This window comes from Gouania willdenowi, chromosome 24 (genome assembly GCF_900634775.1).
Source record: "Gouania willdenowi chromosome 24, fGouWil2.1, whole genome shotgun sequence".
Classification (NCBI taxonomy): Eukaryota; Metazoa; Chordata; class Actinopteri; order Blenniiformes; family Gobiesocidae; genus Gouania; species Gouania willdenowi.
The window spans coordinates 5169317-5186800 of record NC_041066.1 but is presented as its reverse complement, the minus strand read 5'-3'; the positions used below and the strand labels follow the sequence as shown (position 1 = coordinate 5186800).

General features: G+C 37.6%; 1 protein-coding gene across 1 annotated transcript; it reads left to right on the top strand.

Moving 5' to 3' along the window:
• The first annotated feature begins 1042 nt into the window (after window positions 1-1042).
• Window positions 1043-14413, top strand: hadhb (hydroxyacyl-CoA dehydrogenase trifunctional multienzyme complex subunit beta). Its single transcript, XM_028439994.1, has 16 exons — window positions 1043-1149; window positions 2612-2684; window positions 2763-2804; window positions 4465-4561; window positions 4745-4789; window positions 4961-5060; window positions 5147-5234; window positions 5817-6004; window positions 6095-6275; window positions 6533-6654; window positions 11427-11506; window positions 11594-11641; window positions 11720-11807; window positions 11903-11977; window positions 13885-14049; window positions 14123-14413. The coding sequence occupies exons 2-16, from the start codon at window positions 2618-2620 to the stop codon at window positions 14156-14158; spliced, it is 1422 nt and encodes a 473-aa protein (XP_028295795.1). The 5' UTR covers window positions 1043-1149; window positions 2612-2617; the 3' UTR covers window positions 14159-14413.
• The last annotated feature ends 3071 nt before the right edge of the window (window positions 14414-17484 follow it).

Below are 17484 nucleotides of genomic sequence, written 5' to 3'. Positions count from 1 at the left end.
AATGTTGAAAATACGAAGCAACGTCTGTTTTTACTGCTCTGTAATTGGCCCCTGAACTAAAATGACTTTAACACCCATGTTCTAGGCACATTTGTCTTCCTTGAGTGATTTTGAGGGTGCATTTATAGGTAGACAGCTCACCCTGTGAATACACAATCGTACAAGAATAAACTCAGAGAAAACTACTCACCTAAAACTGGAAACACTTTATCTATTATATCAGTAAGGCCATTTTTGGATTGTGGGTGCAACTTTCAGTGTAATAAATGGATACAAATCAAATTTAGAAATTAGCTTTTTTGGACAAATGGTTCCATTTTCGAAGTGTACCACAGGACTATTGATACAAAAATGGGACTATTGATACAGAAACGTATAGTCTAAGCGCATGACTCAATAATTTTTCCTTCTACTGCCTTGGGTTCGAATCCCACTTTTGTCATATATATTTTTTCATTTTAACATATTTAACATGGCAAATCCCACCTTTAAAAATAAATAAACAAAACAAATAAAGAAACATTTTAGGGTATTTCCTAGTTTAGGGTTAGGGTTAGAGCTAAAATTAAAGGGTTAGCGGGGTAGCTAAAAATTAAATATGGGCTAAAATAAAACTGAAGGTACTTTAAGTCACGTGGTGCACCTAAATGCACCAATGAGGGGCGTTCCGTATGAATAGAGTAACAGTCGTCTATTCATATGTTATGAATAGCCACGTCCTTTAATAAATACAGTTAAGGTTAAACACATACACACATTCCCTCCTTTTAAACAAAAATAAAAATACCTTCTTTCTTGTTGAAAAAAAAGAAAAGAGTAATAACAATTTTAATTTAGAAATAACTTATTATTATATCAAACTTGCTAACTTCTAATTCCCCTATCACACAGGAAGTTAAGCTCATAATTAAATCAAAAGTAGAGTAGCACGTGATGAAATAAGATACAATGATGATGAAAGATAACTTATACAAAAACAAACAAACAAAAAACGTGCACAACTGTGTAAGTGTAACACACCTTAATTCAGGCACCCATCGGGACTGCTAAGTCACCGGAAGGGTCCTTGGAGCTGGGGTTTGTAGTCCTTTTGAGTCGGCTGACAGTTCACAGGGAAGCAGCGTGAACAGAGACGTCAAACAGTCAAAGGTGAGCTCACACCGCCTTGTCATTGTCGGAGAAGACACATAGAAAGTAAAACATTGTTACTTTTATTTATAGCATTTGCTGTTTTTTTTGTAGCTTTAAATTACTGCTGGTTACACATTAGCGTTCAAACGGCTAGCTCTGCTAATTTAGCTGCTCTACCGTCTCCTGGCTTATACTATAGCTTCATATCATAATTAACTTCTCCGGGATTTGTAGGTTTGAATGTAACTACGTGAAGGTGATTATAAAATGACCTTTTTAAAGCGTCAACCGGTTCCAATCCTGTGACTGTTCATGGAATGTGGGTGAAGGGTCACAGGCTGAGTGAAACAGGCCGTGGAGGGTGACCGTCAGATGGGATCTGTTCACCCACTTTATTTAGGACACCAAGCAACAACGGGCTAAGTTTGGGCAAATAAGCATAATTCATGTCCCGTAAAGTTTAAATAAGTTAGAGTTTGTCTTATTCCCGAAGCTGCTTTCATTGTATTTACAGCAGCTGTCATTGACTACAAACTGTGTTATTAACGTGAATGACAAACACCTTGTGTATCATTTTCAGCCAAATATGATTTTAAATTAGTGGCTGTAAGTGTTTTAATAGGAAATTTTAATATCATCATGTAACAAAGAACTATCTAGAAGTCAGAATTACGTTATTTATTTATTATTATTTCACATATCAGATCTTTATTTCAGTCAGAGTTGATTTCCTTTGTCTTAATTCATTTTGATTTGCAAGGTTTGTGTTTTTGTTGATATTTAAGTGTTTTATGGTGACAATTTCTGACCAGACGTCTGCTGATGGAAGCTTCTAGTTATCACTGTATGTGTAGTTTTTTTTTTTTTTTTTGTGATTCTTTGTAGAGTTTTAACCGTGTCTTTAAAATAAAAAATGAACAGTCTTTATACCAGCGATAGGCTGTGCTGATGCAGTCCATTTACCTTATGTCTTGTTCCCAGTCTTTCCATAGAGTAACAACCTGTGATATGAAAGCCTCATCATTAACTTAGCAAAGGCAACACACGATATGTAACCTTTGTCCTGCAGGACTCCCTTGTTTCCCAGTAGTTATGACAATGCGATTTACACCAGTGATAAATTAAAATCCAATGTTGTAACTCGAGTATATTCAACGTAAACAGTGTTGTTACATCACCCTCGATGGTTTGATAGTATTTGGAGATTCACTTACAGGTTGTTAAATGGCAAGAGCAGTGCACTTGTTCTTATCTCTGCTGTAATCACGCTGTTATGTTTCATTTGGTCTCAGATTATATTGAAATATTTTCCCTGTATTCTTGCTCAGTGGTTTTTAGTAGTGTTAGGAAAATGTTGATGTTTATGTGAGAATCTGAATTCTCTGGGTGACTGATTTAGAAACTCCAACTTCAGATATCAAACATTTGTTCATGTGTGTTTGCGCCATTGAAGGCCATTGAACTCTTGTTTTTCATGTAGAACATTATGGCTTCCATGCTGTTGAACTCGGTGCGGCGCTGCCCGGTCAGCACTTCCTGGGCAGTGCGATTGGGTGAGTGATCTGCATCTGTGTGAGATTCATCAAAGTGACGACTTACAGACTAAACTCAATTCATTTTATGTGTTTCAGGGACTCGTGCTCTCGGTACAACAGCTCCACTTCAGGCTCAGTGTAAGTTCCATATCATATGTCCTCCATATATGCACATTTAATATGAGGCTCCTATTTTCCATTTCAAAATTTCCCAAAATATGTTTCGTAGTTTACCATTTCCTCGTCAGGTTACACTTTTCTGTTTTATTTCTGTTTCATTGGCTTTCCCTGATCAGATGTCATTATTGGCTTTTAAACTTCCCTAAATCCTGTCAGACATGTTTAATGCAGTTATTGAGTATTGACTATTGTTATTCATTTCATATTTCTCCACTGTATTTGCGCTCAATGCACACGCTAAAATCACACGAGATTTGATGTATGTTTGCTTCTAAAGTTGCTACACTTTAGGCCAGTGGTTCTCAAATTGTGGTATGTGTACCCCTAGGGGTACTTGAACACATCTCAGGGGGTACACAGAAACATTTGTCAGTTTATTCCAGATCATTTTTTTATTTTTTTACATGCACACAGACTTTTTTTCTTATCCATCAATAATAATGTGTGGCACAACTCTTTAAAATACACCAAAAGGTGAAGTTTGAAAGTTCTAAAATGAGCAAAACATCCAAAATAAATAAATAAAAAAGGCTAAATTCAAGGTTAATGTTGGATGAGAACACAGGGAAGAGCTTAGACGAGCCTGCAGATATAAATAAATAATGCATAACATGAGCTGAGGGGTACTTGTGATAAGAAATAAAGGGTACGTGGGGCAATAAAGTTTGGGAAACACTGCTTTAGACCACCCATTTATGGTGAAATATTGCCTGTAAATGTGTGAGATTGTCCCAAAACATGCATGTGACAGTATAGTTCCTGTCGTAATGTTATTTGGTGGTGGCCTAGTGGTTAAGGTTTCTGGGCTTGTAATTGGAGGGTCACCAGTTTGAATATCACTTGGACCATCGTTATGGAATGGGAGCAAGTCCCTTAACCCCCAACTGCTCCCCAGGCGCTGCAACATGGCTACCTACTGCTCCTCAGGGATGGGTTAAATGCAGAGGACACATTTCATATATGTAAAAAAACATGTATGACCGATATGACCGATTATTATTAGAGTTAAATTCCATTTTTGCCAGATATTATCAGGTGTCTGGATCAATGATCCTGATCATGGTACCTTATCATTCACACTTTAAAGGCTTGGCTGAACTTTTTATCCCCATTGATAATAATACAGTAGTTCCTAATGTTCGGGCATCTTCATTGTTTTCTTTTGAAAAATCACGATGAGATGCACATTCCTGATCAGATCTAAATTAAACTGTGGAGTAATTGAGGAAACAACCCGACAAAAGTGAGTCATGTTTCATAATGATCAATTAATTACGAACCGAGATGAGAATTTTTGGATGTTTGCCAGTGATGACAGAATCAATACATTAATCTGGATCCCCTCCAAAATGTAATGGCATCTTCCATGGTGTAAGGTCTATCTTTAGTTAAAGTTTTGTCAAATCTGGTAAGTAATTTTGACATTATCCTGCTGACACTGGTGAAAAAAATCACCTCCATGGTAAAGCTAATAATAATAACAAAATTGACATTTCCATTTAATCTGTTTTCCTCTATCACAGAAAACCCAAGCCCCTTCTTTGGTCACAGCCTTTGGTCTCTATGTTTTGATACATTTTCTGCCTTGTCAGAGAATAGCATGTTTTACTTCTTTTAGTGCAGACAAAGAGCAAGAAGACATTGGCCCGACCCGGTGTGAAGAACATTGTGCTGGTGGAAGGAGTCCGAACACCTTTTCTATTGTCTGGAACCACGTACGTCCCTCATCTGCTACCTCTGAACGTTTAGATTATCATAAGTACAAAGTCCATTTTATGAATTAAGCAAGCATTAATGATTTTATTTAATAGCACCCTTCAGGCCACCCAAGGACACTACAAAAAAAACAGAATAATAAAAACAGTGCATTAAGATAATTTGTCTGCTCTATGTTACAGATATGCAAACCTGATGCCACATGACCTGGCCAGAGCAGCTCTGCAGTAAGTTGTTGATACCATAACACAGCAAGGCTACTATCAGACATTTGTAATGGATCATATTAAAGATTAAAGCTTACAAATGTGTCAGGATGAAGATAAAAACAAGCTTACAAACACCACCACCTCCATGTTTGAGATGCTTGGTTTACAACTTCTCTCTGTTTTATTCAGGGGTCTTTTAAATAAAACCAGTCTCCCAAAAGATGCGGTCGACTACATCATCTATGGAATAGTCATTCAGGAGGTGAAAACCAGCAACGTAGCAAGAGAGGTATGTGCATGTTGTAACGTCATACATGTTAGATTGACTCAGCAGATTTACTGAACGTTTCACCTCATGCTTGTGTTTGGTCCCAGGCTGCTCTGGGTGCAGGTTTCTCTGACAAAATCCCAGCTCACACCGTCACCATGGCGTGTATATCCTCCAACCAGGCCATGACCTCAGGTATGACAGGAAGGAACGTGTTTATTATTATTATTACAAGTATCACTATGGGTTATTAGCTGGAGAGCGCCCTCAGTCGTTACATAATGGTTTTTAATTGATCTGATACAGGGATAAATATGTTTATTTATTAGCTACCCAAGATATATTAATTACTTGCATGGCCTTAAAAAGCCTTTTTAGTATTTCACTGAATGGTTTGTATTTATTTTTTGTAGCGTGTTTTAATAAATTAAAAAAAGGAATGTATCACAAAGGTTTTGATATGTTTTTTGCTTTCAAAAGGGCTGCAGGATAAAGTTAAAGAACAACTGTAAGCCAATCATAGCAAAATATAAAGGTTTTCTACATTGTTGGAGGAAACGATTTAAAAAAGACTTTTTTCAAAGTGAACTAAACACAAACCTGTTGTTTTTACCGTTAAACTGTACGTCTGATTCACCAAAAGAAGAAGTGGCTTTTTTCTGATGCTGAATGCTAATGAAGGATGAGCTAGAGGGTGGGGTTTGGATCTTTTCAGTTTTTACAGTAATGATCATAATTTCCTCCGTGTGTCTCTTTCTCCTCCACTCATATTTGCAGCTGTTGGTCTGATCGCTGCTGGCCAGTGCGATGCCGTCGTTGCAGGAGGCGCCGAGTTCATGTCCGACGTCCCGATCCGTCACAGCCGTAAGATGAGGAAAACCATGCTGGCCCTAAACAGAGCAAAGACCCTCGGCCAGAAGCTCAGTTTGATCGGCAGCATCCGGATGTCACATCTGTCCCCAGAGGTGCTTTTTTAAAAAATTCTGTTAAAGAGCATCAGAAACCAAACAGAACTTATTTAACAGTTCCTCCTGAATCATTGTTGTCGTGTGCAGCTTCCTGCCGTGGCTGAGTTCTCCACAGCAGAGACGATGGGCCACAGCGCCGACAGGCTGGCAGCTGCTTTCGGCGTCTCCAGACTGGAGCAGGATGAGTTTGCTCTGAGGTCGCACACTCTGGCTAAAAAGGCTCAGGACGACGGGCTGCTGGAGGATGTGATCACTTTCAAAGTACCAGGTGAACATTGCTTAATGGAAACAGTCCTGGTTTGTTGAATATAAATAAATTCACTCCAAGGATGTACGTCACCTGGAATTTACTGCATCCAAATATCACTCGATGTGTTTTACATTATTTGACTGAAGAATTGTCCAAGAGTTTTAGTGCTAACAGCTTCTAATTACATGGAGTCAGGCTCTGCTTTCACCACCATGGTTATGGATTATTGTTGTTATTTAAAGCACATGCTGGGATCACATCCCTCTCCCTCCCAGGTCGTGATATCGTGTCAAAGGACAACGGCATCCGTCCTTCGTCCATGGAGCAGATGGCCAAACTGAAGCCGGCCTTTGTTAAACCTCATGGAACAGTCACTGCAGCCAACTCCTCCTTCCTGGTAAACACACGCCCCCCTACTTCACAACACTCTCTTTCTGAGTCAGAGTCACGTTAGCAGGAGCAGTAAGCAGACTTTACCCTTCAGTCGTCCTTTGGTCCAACCATTGTGCGACTTCTATGAAGAATTCTCAAATGAAGCTCTGGTGGGCACCAGTGCCGTTTCTTATAGCAGACATGGGCGACTGGAGGCCCGGGGGCCACATACAGCCCTTGGTCTAATTTTGTGTGGCCCCCAAAGTAAAGACACAAAATGACTCCAAAAACACAAAGTGAAAACATTAAGTTGAGAGGAAAATATAATTATACAAAATGACAACAAAAATATACAACATGGATTAGGCCTGGGCGATAAAACGCTAATGATATATATCGCGATAGAGATGTCATCTATAGAAAATGTGCGATAGAATGTCCTAATGCTGGCCGATATCTCAAGTTTTCTATTTGTATATTACAATATTCCCTTTATTGATTAGGGGTGAGTATTGGCAAGGATGTTGCAATACGATATGTATCACGGTACTTAGGTCACGATGCGATATTATCGCAATATCTCACAATATTGTACCCAGATAATATCAACATTAAACGTAGAGATGAAAAATCAAGTTGCTGTATGTGTTCACCAGAAGATATTGATCATTCAGAGGACAAATTTAGTCAAAACTATGTGTTTCAAAACATCCTATTTATTGTTTATTGTTTTTGCACATTTTCACTGAAAACAAGAAAATGCAGTGTTACACACTGTCATCATAAAATAAAGTGCAACAAGTTTCTTTTCACTGAAACTACTGTGTGTAGAAGTCTCAAAGTAACCATGACAACATAATGACGGCATTGTAACAACTGTAAGTGAGAACATTACAGATAAATCACCCTGAGTTACTCTAATAGAAATGACGAATGAGGAACTATCAAAAATCCAAACATGGCTCAATGTAAATAAACTAGCCCTAAACGTCAGCAAAACAAAATTCATCAGTTTTGGAAATAAAATAATAACAGAAAACATTAGACTGAAACTAGACACGTACATAATTGAACAAGTAAAAGAATATAGAGCACTAGGAGTGTGGATAGATGAGAAACTGACCTGGAAAAAGCACATACAAGTAGTTAAAAACAAAGTTGCCAAAAGCAGCTACATCCTATGGAAATTACAACAAATACTACATACCAAATCACTGAAGACAATCTATTCTTCCCTTATTGGGTCACATTTAAATTACTGCTCAGAAATCTAGGGAAACACCTACAAAACATATCTTGAACCTTTATTTAAACTTAAAAAAAAGCAATTAGAATTCTATATAAAGCACCACACAATGCGCACACACAAACGAACTATTTGAAAAGGCCAAATACCTAAAACTGCAAGAAATAATACACTACAACACACAAATTCTCGCATTTAGAGCCTCACTTAAAACACTCCCATATCAAATACAAAAACGTTTCACATACAAACACACTGCTTATGAACAATACACAAAAATATGGAAAAATAATTTCTCCTATTGTGTCAGTTTAAGCACTGATCTGAAAAGATTATATGAAAATAAAATGTCTGTGCATACATGAATATTGCAGGCATTACACACTGCCATCATAAAATCACGTACATCAAGTAACCATTGCAACACATTTAAAGTATTGTAACAACTGAAATATTGCACAAATACACAAAAATATTGATTAAATGTCCAAAAATAATGAAAAATTAAAAAAAAGAATCGATTTAAAATCGGCACCCAAAAAATCGCTATATATTGTGAAATCTATTTTTTTTTTCACACCCCTAATATTGATATATAGAAACATATATATATATATATATTTTTTTTTACTTGTTTTAGGCATTGCTGCTTTCGCTACTTCTCAGAACAACATGAAAAAGTTCAGATAGACGATCACTGAGTGCGTCCGAACCCAGATGTTTATCTAAACAATCCTCATTAAAGAACTCACTCACACGTGCTGTCGTCTAGAGGAGAAAAAGACTAAAGTGGCACATATTGTGCAGTTGTTTGTTAATAAATGTCCCAGTCACATAGTGTATTTTTTTTTTTATTTTATTTTTTTATTTTGTTGTTCTATATATTTTTCTGGTTCTTTTGTGTCTTTTAGGTAGGTTTTCTTTGTGTGTTTTTGTTGTTTTACATGGTTTTCTTGTCCCATTGTGCATTTCTTTTCTCCCTTTGTGTATTTTGTTGTTCTATTAGGTATTTGTGTTGTTCTTTAGTGTATTCTCTGTTAATTTGTGTTTTTGTAGTAATTTTGTCTATTCTTTGCTGTCATTTTGTGCATTTACTTTTAGGGCCGCGAGTTGCTCGTGTTTGTGACAAACGCACAAGTTATTTATTTTTTTTTTACCTTCTTAAAGCACCGTGATGTTATTTTAGCCTGTGTGGTATTTTGTATCAGCAAATTTACCCAAAAATATATTTTTGGTAAAACTTGGTAATATTGCCCAGCCCTAGAATGTCTGATTTACTTATGGTAAATTGTAATACTTGTATGGAAGGCTGATAGCTAACATGTCACATGTCGTGTAAATTAAACATTAGCATTAAAATAGTCACTAATTATCTGACCCAACTTGTGAAATGCAATATTTGAAATTATATTTCACATGTTTACAAGACAAAGCTGGTCCCATTAGACAGTAATGTAAATATTGTGATTATTACACCTAAATATCCTGTAATATTAGTACTGCTCTATGTAGATTAATGATTAAATCAACTGCCTGATCTGATTAAATTATAGGAAATCAGAGAGATATTTATCAACCATAACTTTATGTATGTAACATATTATCAGATATAAAACAAACAATATTAAACAGCAGTGGTTTATATTAAACAGTAAAAAACACTATTGAAGTTATTTTTGATTTTCATGTGCATTTTTTTAAAGAAATAATTAAAATATAAATTAGAAAATAAAACACAACATTTTCCTCATATCATACCCTGCTGTTCATCAGAGGGATATTCCATAAAGGAGGGTTAACAAACTCTGAGTCTATCCATAAACTCTGGGTCAACATACCGCGCGATGGGAACATCTGGGTATCTGATTCCATTGCAGCTGGTATGAAGTGGGTCAATCAACCCTGAGTATGTAAACCTTGGGTTACTTATGTGCACGCGTGCGATAAAAAGCCATCATCAATGGAACGACATTTACACAAACTACCATGGTAACCACCCAGAAGAGAGTGATTTATTCACCCTGATGGGTGAAATAAGCCGGTGTTTGAGGAATATGAGCCTGTTCTAAATGTGCGTTCACACTCAACGCCACTTCAGTGACTATAGTGGCTTAAATCACCCGTGATTAGTCACGCTTTTTGGTCGCTTCATCACTTTATCGACGTGACGAGTGGGGAATAATATGAATAAAATGTGTTTGAGGAGGCGTGGCAGCAGCATCGGATGGCTGCATAGAGAGCCCCCCTGTTACACTGTCTATAAAGACAGTGACTGCCGCTTGATATCACATCATTTATATTGATTTTTAATGTAATATTGTTGCCAGAGTCATCTCAATGTCCAAAAAATGTCATAAAAAAAAAAAAAACTGAAGCAGGACGCAAACCCGCAACCCATCGCTTTGAAAAGCAGTGTCATAATTCATAAATCATCTCCTCCTTTACATTATCTACAGATTTGTATCCAGAGAACTTTACTACAGACGTCAGTAGATGTTTTAATGCAGATCAACCTGTCAGTGTGTTTCACTTAATGCTCTGTATCCATAATGTTATAAAGAAAACTACCGTTTGCACAAAAAAAAAGAAACCTAAAGCAACACAACATTAATAATGATGTGAGCACATCTGTGGTGTGTGATGTTACTAATGTGTTTCAGAGAAAAGTGTCAAGGTTCATTTAAGTGTTCAGGTGGGCGGAGTCAGGTAGAAACCCAGGGTTTCTTTGATAAAACCTGCCAGCGACCAGGTTTAGTTCACGAACAATGTTGCCATGGTAACATACTCAGAGAAGAACATACCTCGCGTTTAGGAACGAGATACTCAGTTTTCTTCATTTGAGCCCAAACATGCTCAGAGTTTGAACATAACCCACTTTATGGAATACCCCTCTGGTGTTAGTTCTACCTCAGGTGTGCACTGATTTATTAGTTACAAAATGAGTTGAACATTTTGTTTGATTAAGCATTTATTTAATTCCATATCTGTACATTAAACAGATTGTTTTTTTTATTTTTTAATTTGGCATTTATTTTTGACTGATATGAAACACTTATATTGTCATCCATACTGTATCGCCCAGCTCTAACATGAAAACAGAAACCTTTGCCTTTTCTTGTGCTAATGCTCTGGTCATTATTCTAAATGCTAACATTAATGTTGATAATGTGGACCTCAGATCAGATACAATCACATGTTTTAGGCTCCAGCTGTGATAAAAGTTCCCCATCTCTGTCTTAACGCACTAATAGACTAAATGTAACATAAACATGTCAGAGCTCAATCAATACACCTGATCAATGACTCTGTGAAGTGGCTTCTTTGTTGGTGATGGAGCAGCTTTTAAACAACCCTATGATGTCACTGGTGACACCTACAAAGCTGATTTAGAAAACATGAGTGATCTTGTGATTTGATTTGATTTTTTTTACACATTCTAATGAATTTTCTGTCGCTGTACCTGAAATGATTCCTGATCATTGATCCTGAAAACATTCCCTGTCATTTCTAAGTGTCCTGACTGTTAGTAAAGCCTTTGTTTGTGTCCTCAGACGGACGGCGCCTCTGCTGTGCTCATCATGTCAGAGGAGAAAGCTCTGGCTATGGGCTACAAGCCAAAAGCTTACCTCAGGTGTGTGTGCGTGTGCACATGCGTGCTAATGGTAGCCCGTTTGCTCATGCTGGTGCTCATTCCCAATGCTTGATTTTCCCCACACAGAGACTTTGTGTACGTATCCCAGGATCCCAAAGACCAGCTGCTGTTGGGGTGAGCCTTTTTCCATTTTGACATTTAGGAAATGTCTAAAGAAATGATGCCATGTTTGTAACTTGTCGGATCTTTCAGTCCCACGTACAGCACACCCAAAGTCCTGGAACGAGCCGGCTTGTCCATGAGTGACATCGATGTGTTTGAGTTTCACGAGGCGTTTGCTGTGAGTTCTCACTACGTTAAACCTGAGTTTCCTCAGTGAGTGGAAATCATCCTCCAGTAGGTAGGTTAACTCCTGCTGCGTTTGTTGTCTTCCAGGGTCAGATAATGGCCAATCTGAAGGCTATGGACTCGGACTGGTTTGGTCAGACATACATGGGCAGGAAAGCAAAGGTAAAGTGTGTCTGTCTCTCTTTTCTTTTAACATCTGATAAAACTCATTAAAAAAAGAAATGAAGCCAAAGAAGTAAATAATATTTGGCTTGTTATAGATTTATACAGTACAAATATTGATAAAAAATAAACTTACGCGTGTGTGTTTGTCTTGTATGCAAAGGCTTGTATTGAATCCACACTGGCTTTGTCTTGCAGGAACACTTATAGACTAACAAATACCCACACTCATTAGTTCATATTCAGCCACTGTATAATCTACGTAACATACATGTAGAGCCTCCCATTTTCTGTTTCAGGGTCGAGTCATTATTGCGTCACACTTTATTTTGTTTCTGGTTTATCATCTTTTCCTGTTTAGTGACTTTTACAAGCTATTAAACTTCCTGATCTCATACTAACTAAGGTTAATAGTCAACAAATGTTATTGATGTACATTTTAAATGTTTCCAATGATTTAGAAAAACGGAATGGTTCGCTGAAATCTCGCAAGAGCAACGTAAGCCACCCTGCTAAATCCTCAGCCACTGGTTTAACAGGGAAAATCCAGTGGGAATGTGTGATCTGGTCCCAAAACTTTGTTTGTGAAACCTTTGAATATCTGTTTACATATGTACATATACTTTTATTCTATTTGTATTTATTATTATAATTTTATTGTTATTTTTAATATTTTTGCACCTTATCTTTCTTTTGCATATTTTCTTTGTGTAGTTTAGCTCCTTTTTTCTGCGTGTGTATTAGGGCTTGGCGATTTTGCCTAAAAAAAAACTTTAATGCACTTAAAAATGACTGCAGACATTAGATATATTGTCAAAAGTGCAACTTTATTGCTGTGATTGTCCTCAAGGTGATAAATGAGGCTCTGTCATTCAACAATTTCAAGCTTTAATGCAGGTTTAAGCAAAAGTGCAACAGCAACTTCACAGTAGCATACATTTTCTGATTCAGAAATCAGATAACTACATATTTTATAACATACACATACACATTACAATTAAAAAAAATAATAATCTCTTCCATTCGCATCTCAACATAGTGTGCCTGTGGCACACACATAGCCTACTCAAAGGGTAAACAAACGTAAACAAAGTGGGGGCTGTCTCATATCGGAACGCGAAAAAGTCTGAAAAAACTGTGGTGAAATTTTTTTTTTTTTTTAAACTCGAATTCGCAAAATAAAAATCATATTTGTCTACAAATTTGATTAATCGGTTAAATTTTTTTTCCCCCAACCCTAGTGTGTATAAATATTATTGTTAGTGTTGTTTTTTAATTTGCCGTACTAATTACCCCTCTGTGATAAGGTTTTTTTCAGATTCTGATTTAATTACCACTAAACAGAGAATCACCCTCTAGCTTTACATGAAACCCGGCACAGCTAATACACCAACAGTTAAACCTGTCTTTGTACCAGTGCTTTTTCACATTTTAATTCAGTTTTAATCTGAGCCACTGGAATTGGAAATATTTGTTTTTCTAGTCATTCAATAACTCATATAAATGCATGATATTGTCCTAAAACATGCATGTGAGGCATTTCCGTGTCATGTTACTGTCTGATTTTAAATAAATGGACAATAAAACGTTGATTGCTTTTTCCTTTTCATAACGTGACTTAGGTTTGTTCATTAAGTTTTTTGTGATTGAGGTAAATTGGAGGCCCTACATGCATGGTTTTGGATTGTGTGAAGAAGTTGGAGAACTTGTAACATTACAGAGAACATGCAAACCAATTTGACTTGGCTTGTCCAAAGATGTAAGAGTTACAAATAGTATTGCTGTTGGTTCTCATGCTTTAATGAGCTGAGTGAAATGAAACAGTCCTCCATGCTGACAGGGGGCAGTAGGTAGCAGAACTGGGCTGTAATAGGATGACGTGTGATGTCCTATTGCTCACTGCGTAGGTGGGTACCCCGCCCATGGATAAGTTCAACCTGTGGGGCGGGTCCTTGTCTCTGGGTCACCCATTTGGAGCCACGGGCTGCAGGCTGGTGACCACAGTGGCCCACCGGCTGAAGAAGGAAGGAGGACAGTACGGCCTGGTGGCTGCTTGTGCTGCAGGAGGACAGGTAAGTCCACGCCTCAGCACAGAACCTCTAAACATGGATTCATCTCTAACATCTGTTACTTTCTGTTTTCCAGGGTCACGCCATGGTGATTGAAGCCTACCCTCAGTGACGTGCTCATCCTTAGCATCATTAGTAACTGATTGTCCCCGCCATGTAAACAATGTTGTACATAGTAGCACCACTTTGCCTGGATGTGTTTGGGGAAACGTGTAACATTTGCTAACAGCTTGTTCAATTGTTACTGATCATAATCATCAGAAGTTAAAAGTAACATAAAGGAGGAAAAAGCTTCCCCGTGTTTATATGGTGTATTTTTTCTTACAAACATTGAATAAACAGTGTCAGTAATGACATTCTGGCTTTGCTTTCTGCCTCTGATTCTTTACACATTTAAAGACAAAAACATTAGATATACAGTATATATAAGTATATATAAGGTGGAAAATGTTTGATCTCCACTATAAACACTGTCTTCTTAACATTGTTGGAAAAGTTTCATGCATTGCATTGTGGGATATGGAGTCCTGTAGACCAGTGAATCTTGAGCTTTTTTGGGCACAAGTACCCCTTTTTTCTTATTTCTGAATCCAAGTACCCCCTCTGTCCGACTACAACATTTTGCTTCTAGAAAGTGATTTAAAAACAAATAGAGCATAATAATGGGATGAACACACATTTGATAGAATCTCATTGTGTAAATAAGTGGAAATAAATGATATTTAGTGCAGTGGTTCCCAACCTTTTTTATATGGTTTCTGGAGACCTCAGACATTTTTTTCTGGAATTAGTTTGATTTTTTTAAACTGCAATTTTTATTTATATTTCACCAACTGAAAGTATGGAAAAAGTTGTTCAAGATTGTTTGCATTTTAAAAAAAATTCAAAATTGTATTTAAATTTTTCAGAAATTACAGGCAACCCTATTTAAACTCCAGTATACCCCACATGGGGTCCTGACCCCAATTTTGATAAATACTGATTTAGTTGCTCCTGAATAGATTTATTTCTATAGTTTTTATCATTTAGACTGACACTTTACCTGTAAATTTTTAGTACCATTGCATATCCCGAGGGGTACACGTATCCCCCCCAGAAACACAGCTGTAGATAGAAGTATTTTTTTATTTCGTTCATACTGTGATTTCTTGTTTCTTCACCAGACAAGGATGACAGTGATTCACTCAACATCATTTTTGTTCAAGTTTGTTCCCAGTATTTCCTGTGATATCACCTCACTCTGCAAGACATTCCGTTTTATTTTTTCCATGTAAACCAATAAAAAAACATCTGCCATTGTTTTGACCGTACGTTCACTCTGTGAAAACAACCAGAAATGTGTTGGGAAGTCACTTTGGCAGAGTTTTTGGGACAAATGAGAAATCACAGTTTTGCTTTTTTTTATGCATTTTTGTAACATTACCGTACTCACATTTCTTCCACTTCTCCATCAAAAATTCAATGCCTGTTCTGTACATTTTTTTCTACTTTCGAGACAGTTACAGAACTTCCTACCACTCAGGGAAAATTGGTGGAAAGGGTTTAGGATTCTTATAAACCCTTTCAACCATTTTTCCCTCCTAATGTCACATACAGTACGTTGACCCATTATGGTCCATTGACACTTAGAACGCTTTTTACCACTTTTTCCGTCTGTTCTTTGGCCGCTCTAATTTGCAACTTTTAACTAATTTCTCTGGTTTCTCTGGTTCTCCTTTTTCATCATTTTTGGTCACTTTCAACACATTTTATTTCTGATTAAGACAAAGATTTAAATCTTTAAGATAACTATATATTATGGCACAATTAACTTACTGGATAACAGTGGATATTATTCAGATTAATAAGTAAATGTGGTTATCACTGATTCAACAATGGACCATCATTTTGCTGACTTTATGGATGGGCCCCACAAAACTCTCCCCTTTATTCCTCCTCATAAATGGCCCTGTCTCCACATGACTGTTAAATGTTCACGTCTGTGTGGGGGTCCCTGGTCTCTGACACCTTTATGTCGTTGGTCACAGCAATGGTCTACATGACTCCACATCCCAAAATGCAATCTGTGCAACACTTTTCCAACAATGTCAATAAGTGTGTTTACAGTGGAGACCAAAACAAACTTTCGAGCGGCAATTTCAACCTTTTCAAGCAAATGATCTTTGAATTATTGATCTCCGAGGCCTGTACTTCTGTGTTAAATGAATGTCTCCAGCAGCGTTTAATACTCATTTCCAGGGCTTCTGCAGAGCTGCATGATGACACGTTCAATAAGTATGGGTGTGTAGCAACAGGAAGAAATCTAAAGTATGACCCGCGTCGGGCGTGTGTGGATAAACTGCTGCACTTGGTTTAAACTCACTTAGAATTTGTTTGAAAACTTTTAACACGAGCTAAGAAAGATAACACATTTAAAATACTGTGTTGAAAACTGTATTTGTGTGTGTTGATGTGTTTGTGGGCCTGTTTTTTTGTCAGCCATATTTTTGACTACTTTTGAAGAGATCTGGCTGATGGTCGGCCTTGATGCTTGGACCACAACTTCAAGCAGTGTTGATAGGCCATGTTTTATTCAGGAGAGAAGATCAATGTATGGGAAGCTTTGAGCTGTAAACAAAAAAAAACCAAAAAAACAAAAAACCAAGCAGTCTGGGAAGTGAGTGCAGGGACTGCTATTACAAGTCTTTAGGAATTTGCATTGCCAAATTTCCATGTTGGGAGGGCTTTCCACCCTGGGTGATGCTGAGCTCCTCTGCACTTCACTTAATTGATAGTGAATCAGACTGTCTGCTTCTGACGAGCATAGACTCATATTAATGAGGATGTAAAAAAGGATGCTCTGGTTTCCTGGTGATTTAAAACAACATAAATATGGAATATTGAGAAGATGAGTGGCAGGTGATTTATGAAGTTGGGGTTGCAGCCTTGTGTCGTACACGCTGTGGAGCAGCTAAGTGTCTAATTGACAGCGGTGAGTGTGTTTCTCTGCGTATTTTTTTGTTTTGGCGCGCACCGGGGAATCCACGCTTAAACACACTTTTCAGGTTTTGAGGCTTGTTAACACAGCTTCAGTCAGACATTCACGTTTAAAAAGTATTTAAAGACTTAATTTGTGCAGTTATAGAAAGCTTTGGCTGTGAGCGGGAGGAGCTGATGAATGCAGGCGCCTCGCTGTCACCCAGGCTGCAGGCGGAGGGAATAAAACCAATGTTTTACTGCCGAGGCAAAACGGAGCTCAAATGTAAATATCAGGGAGAAAGACAGAAATGTGTTTTTTTTTTTCCCCCTCCCCTGTTTTTAAAGCATCAAACCCAGCTTCAACCCTGCGAGACACGCAGACACGCACAGACGTGGCGGGCCGCCTCCCTGCCTCTGTGGGCTTTGATCAGCAGCGCGCTTTTATGGAGAATGACTGGCGAAGGATCCCGATGCTGTCAC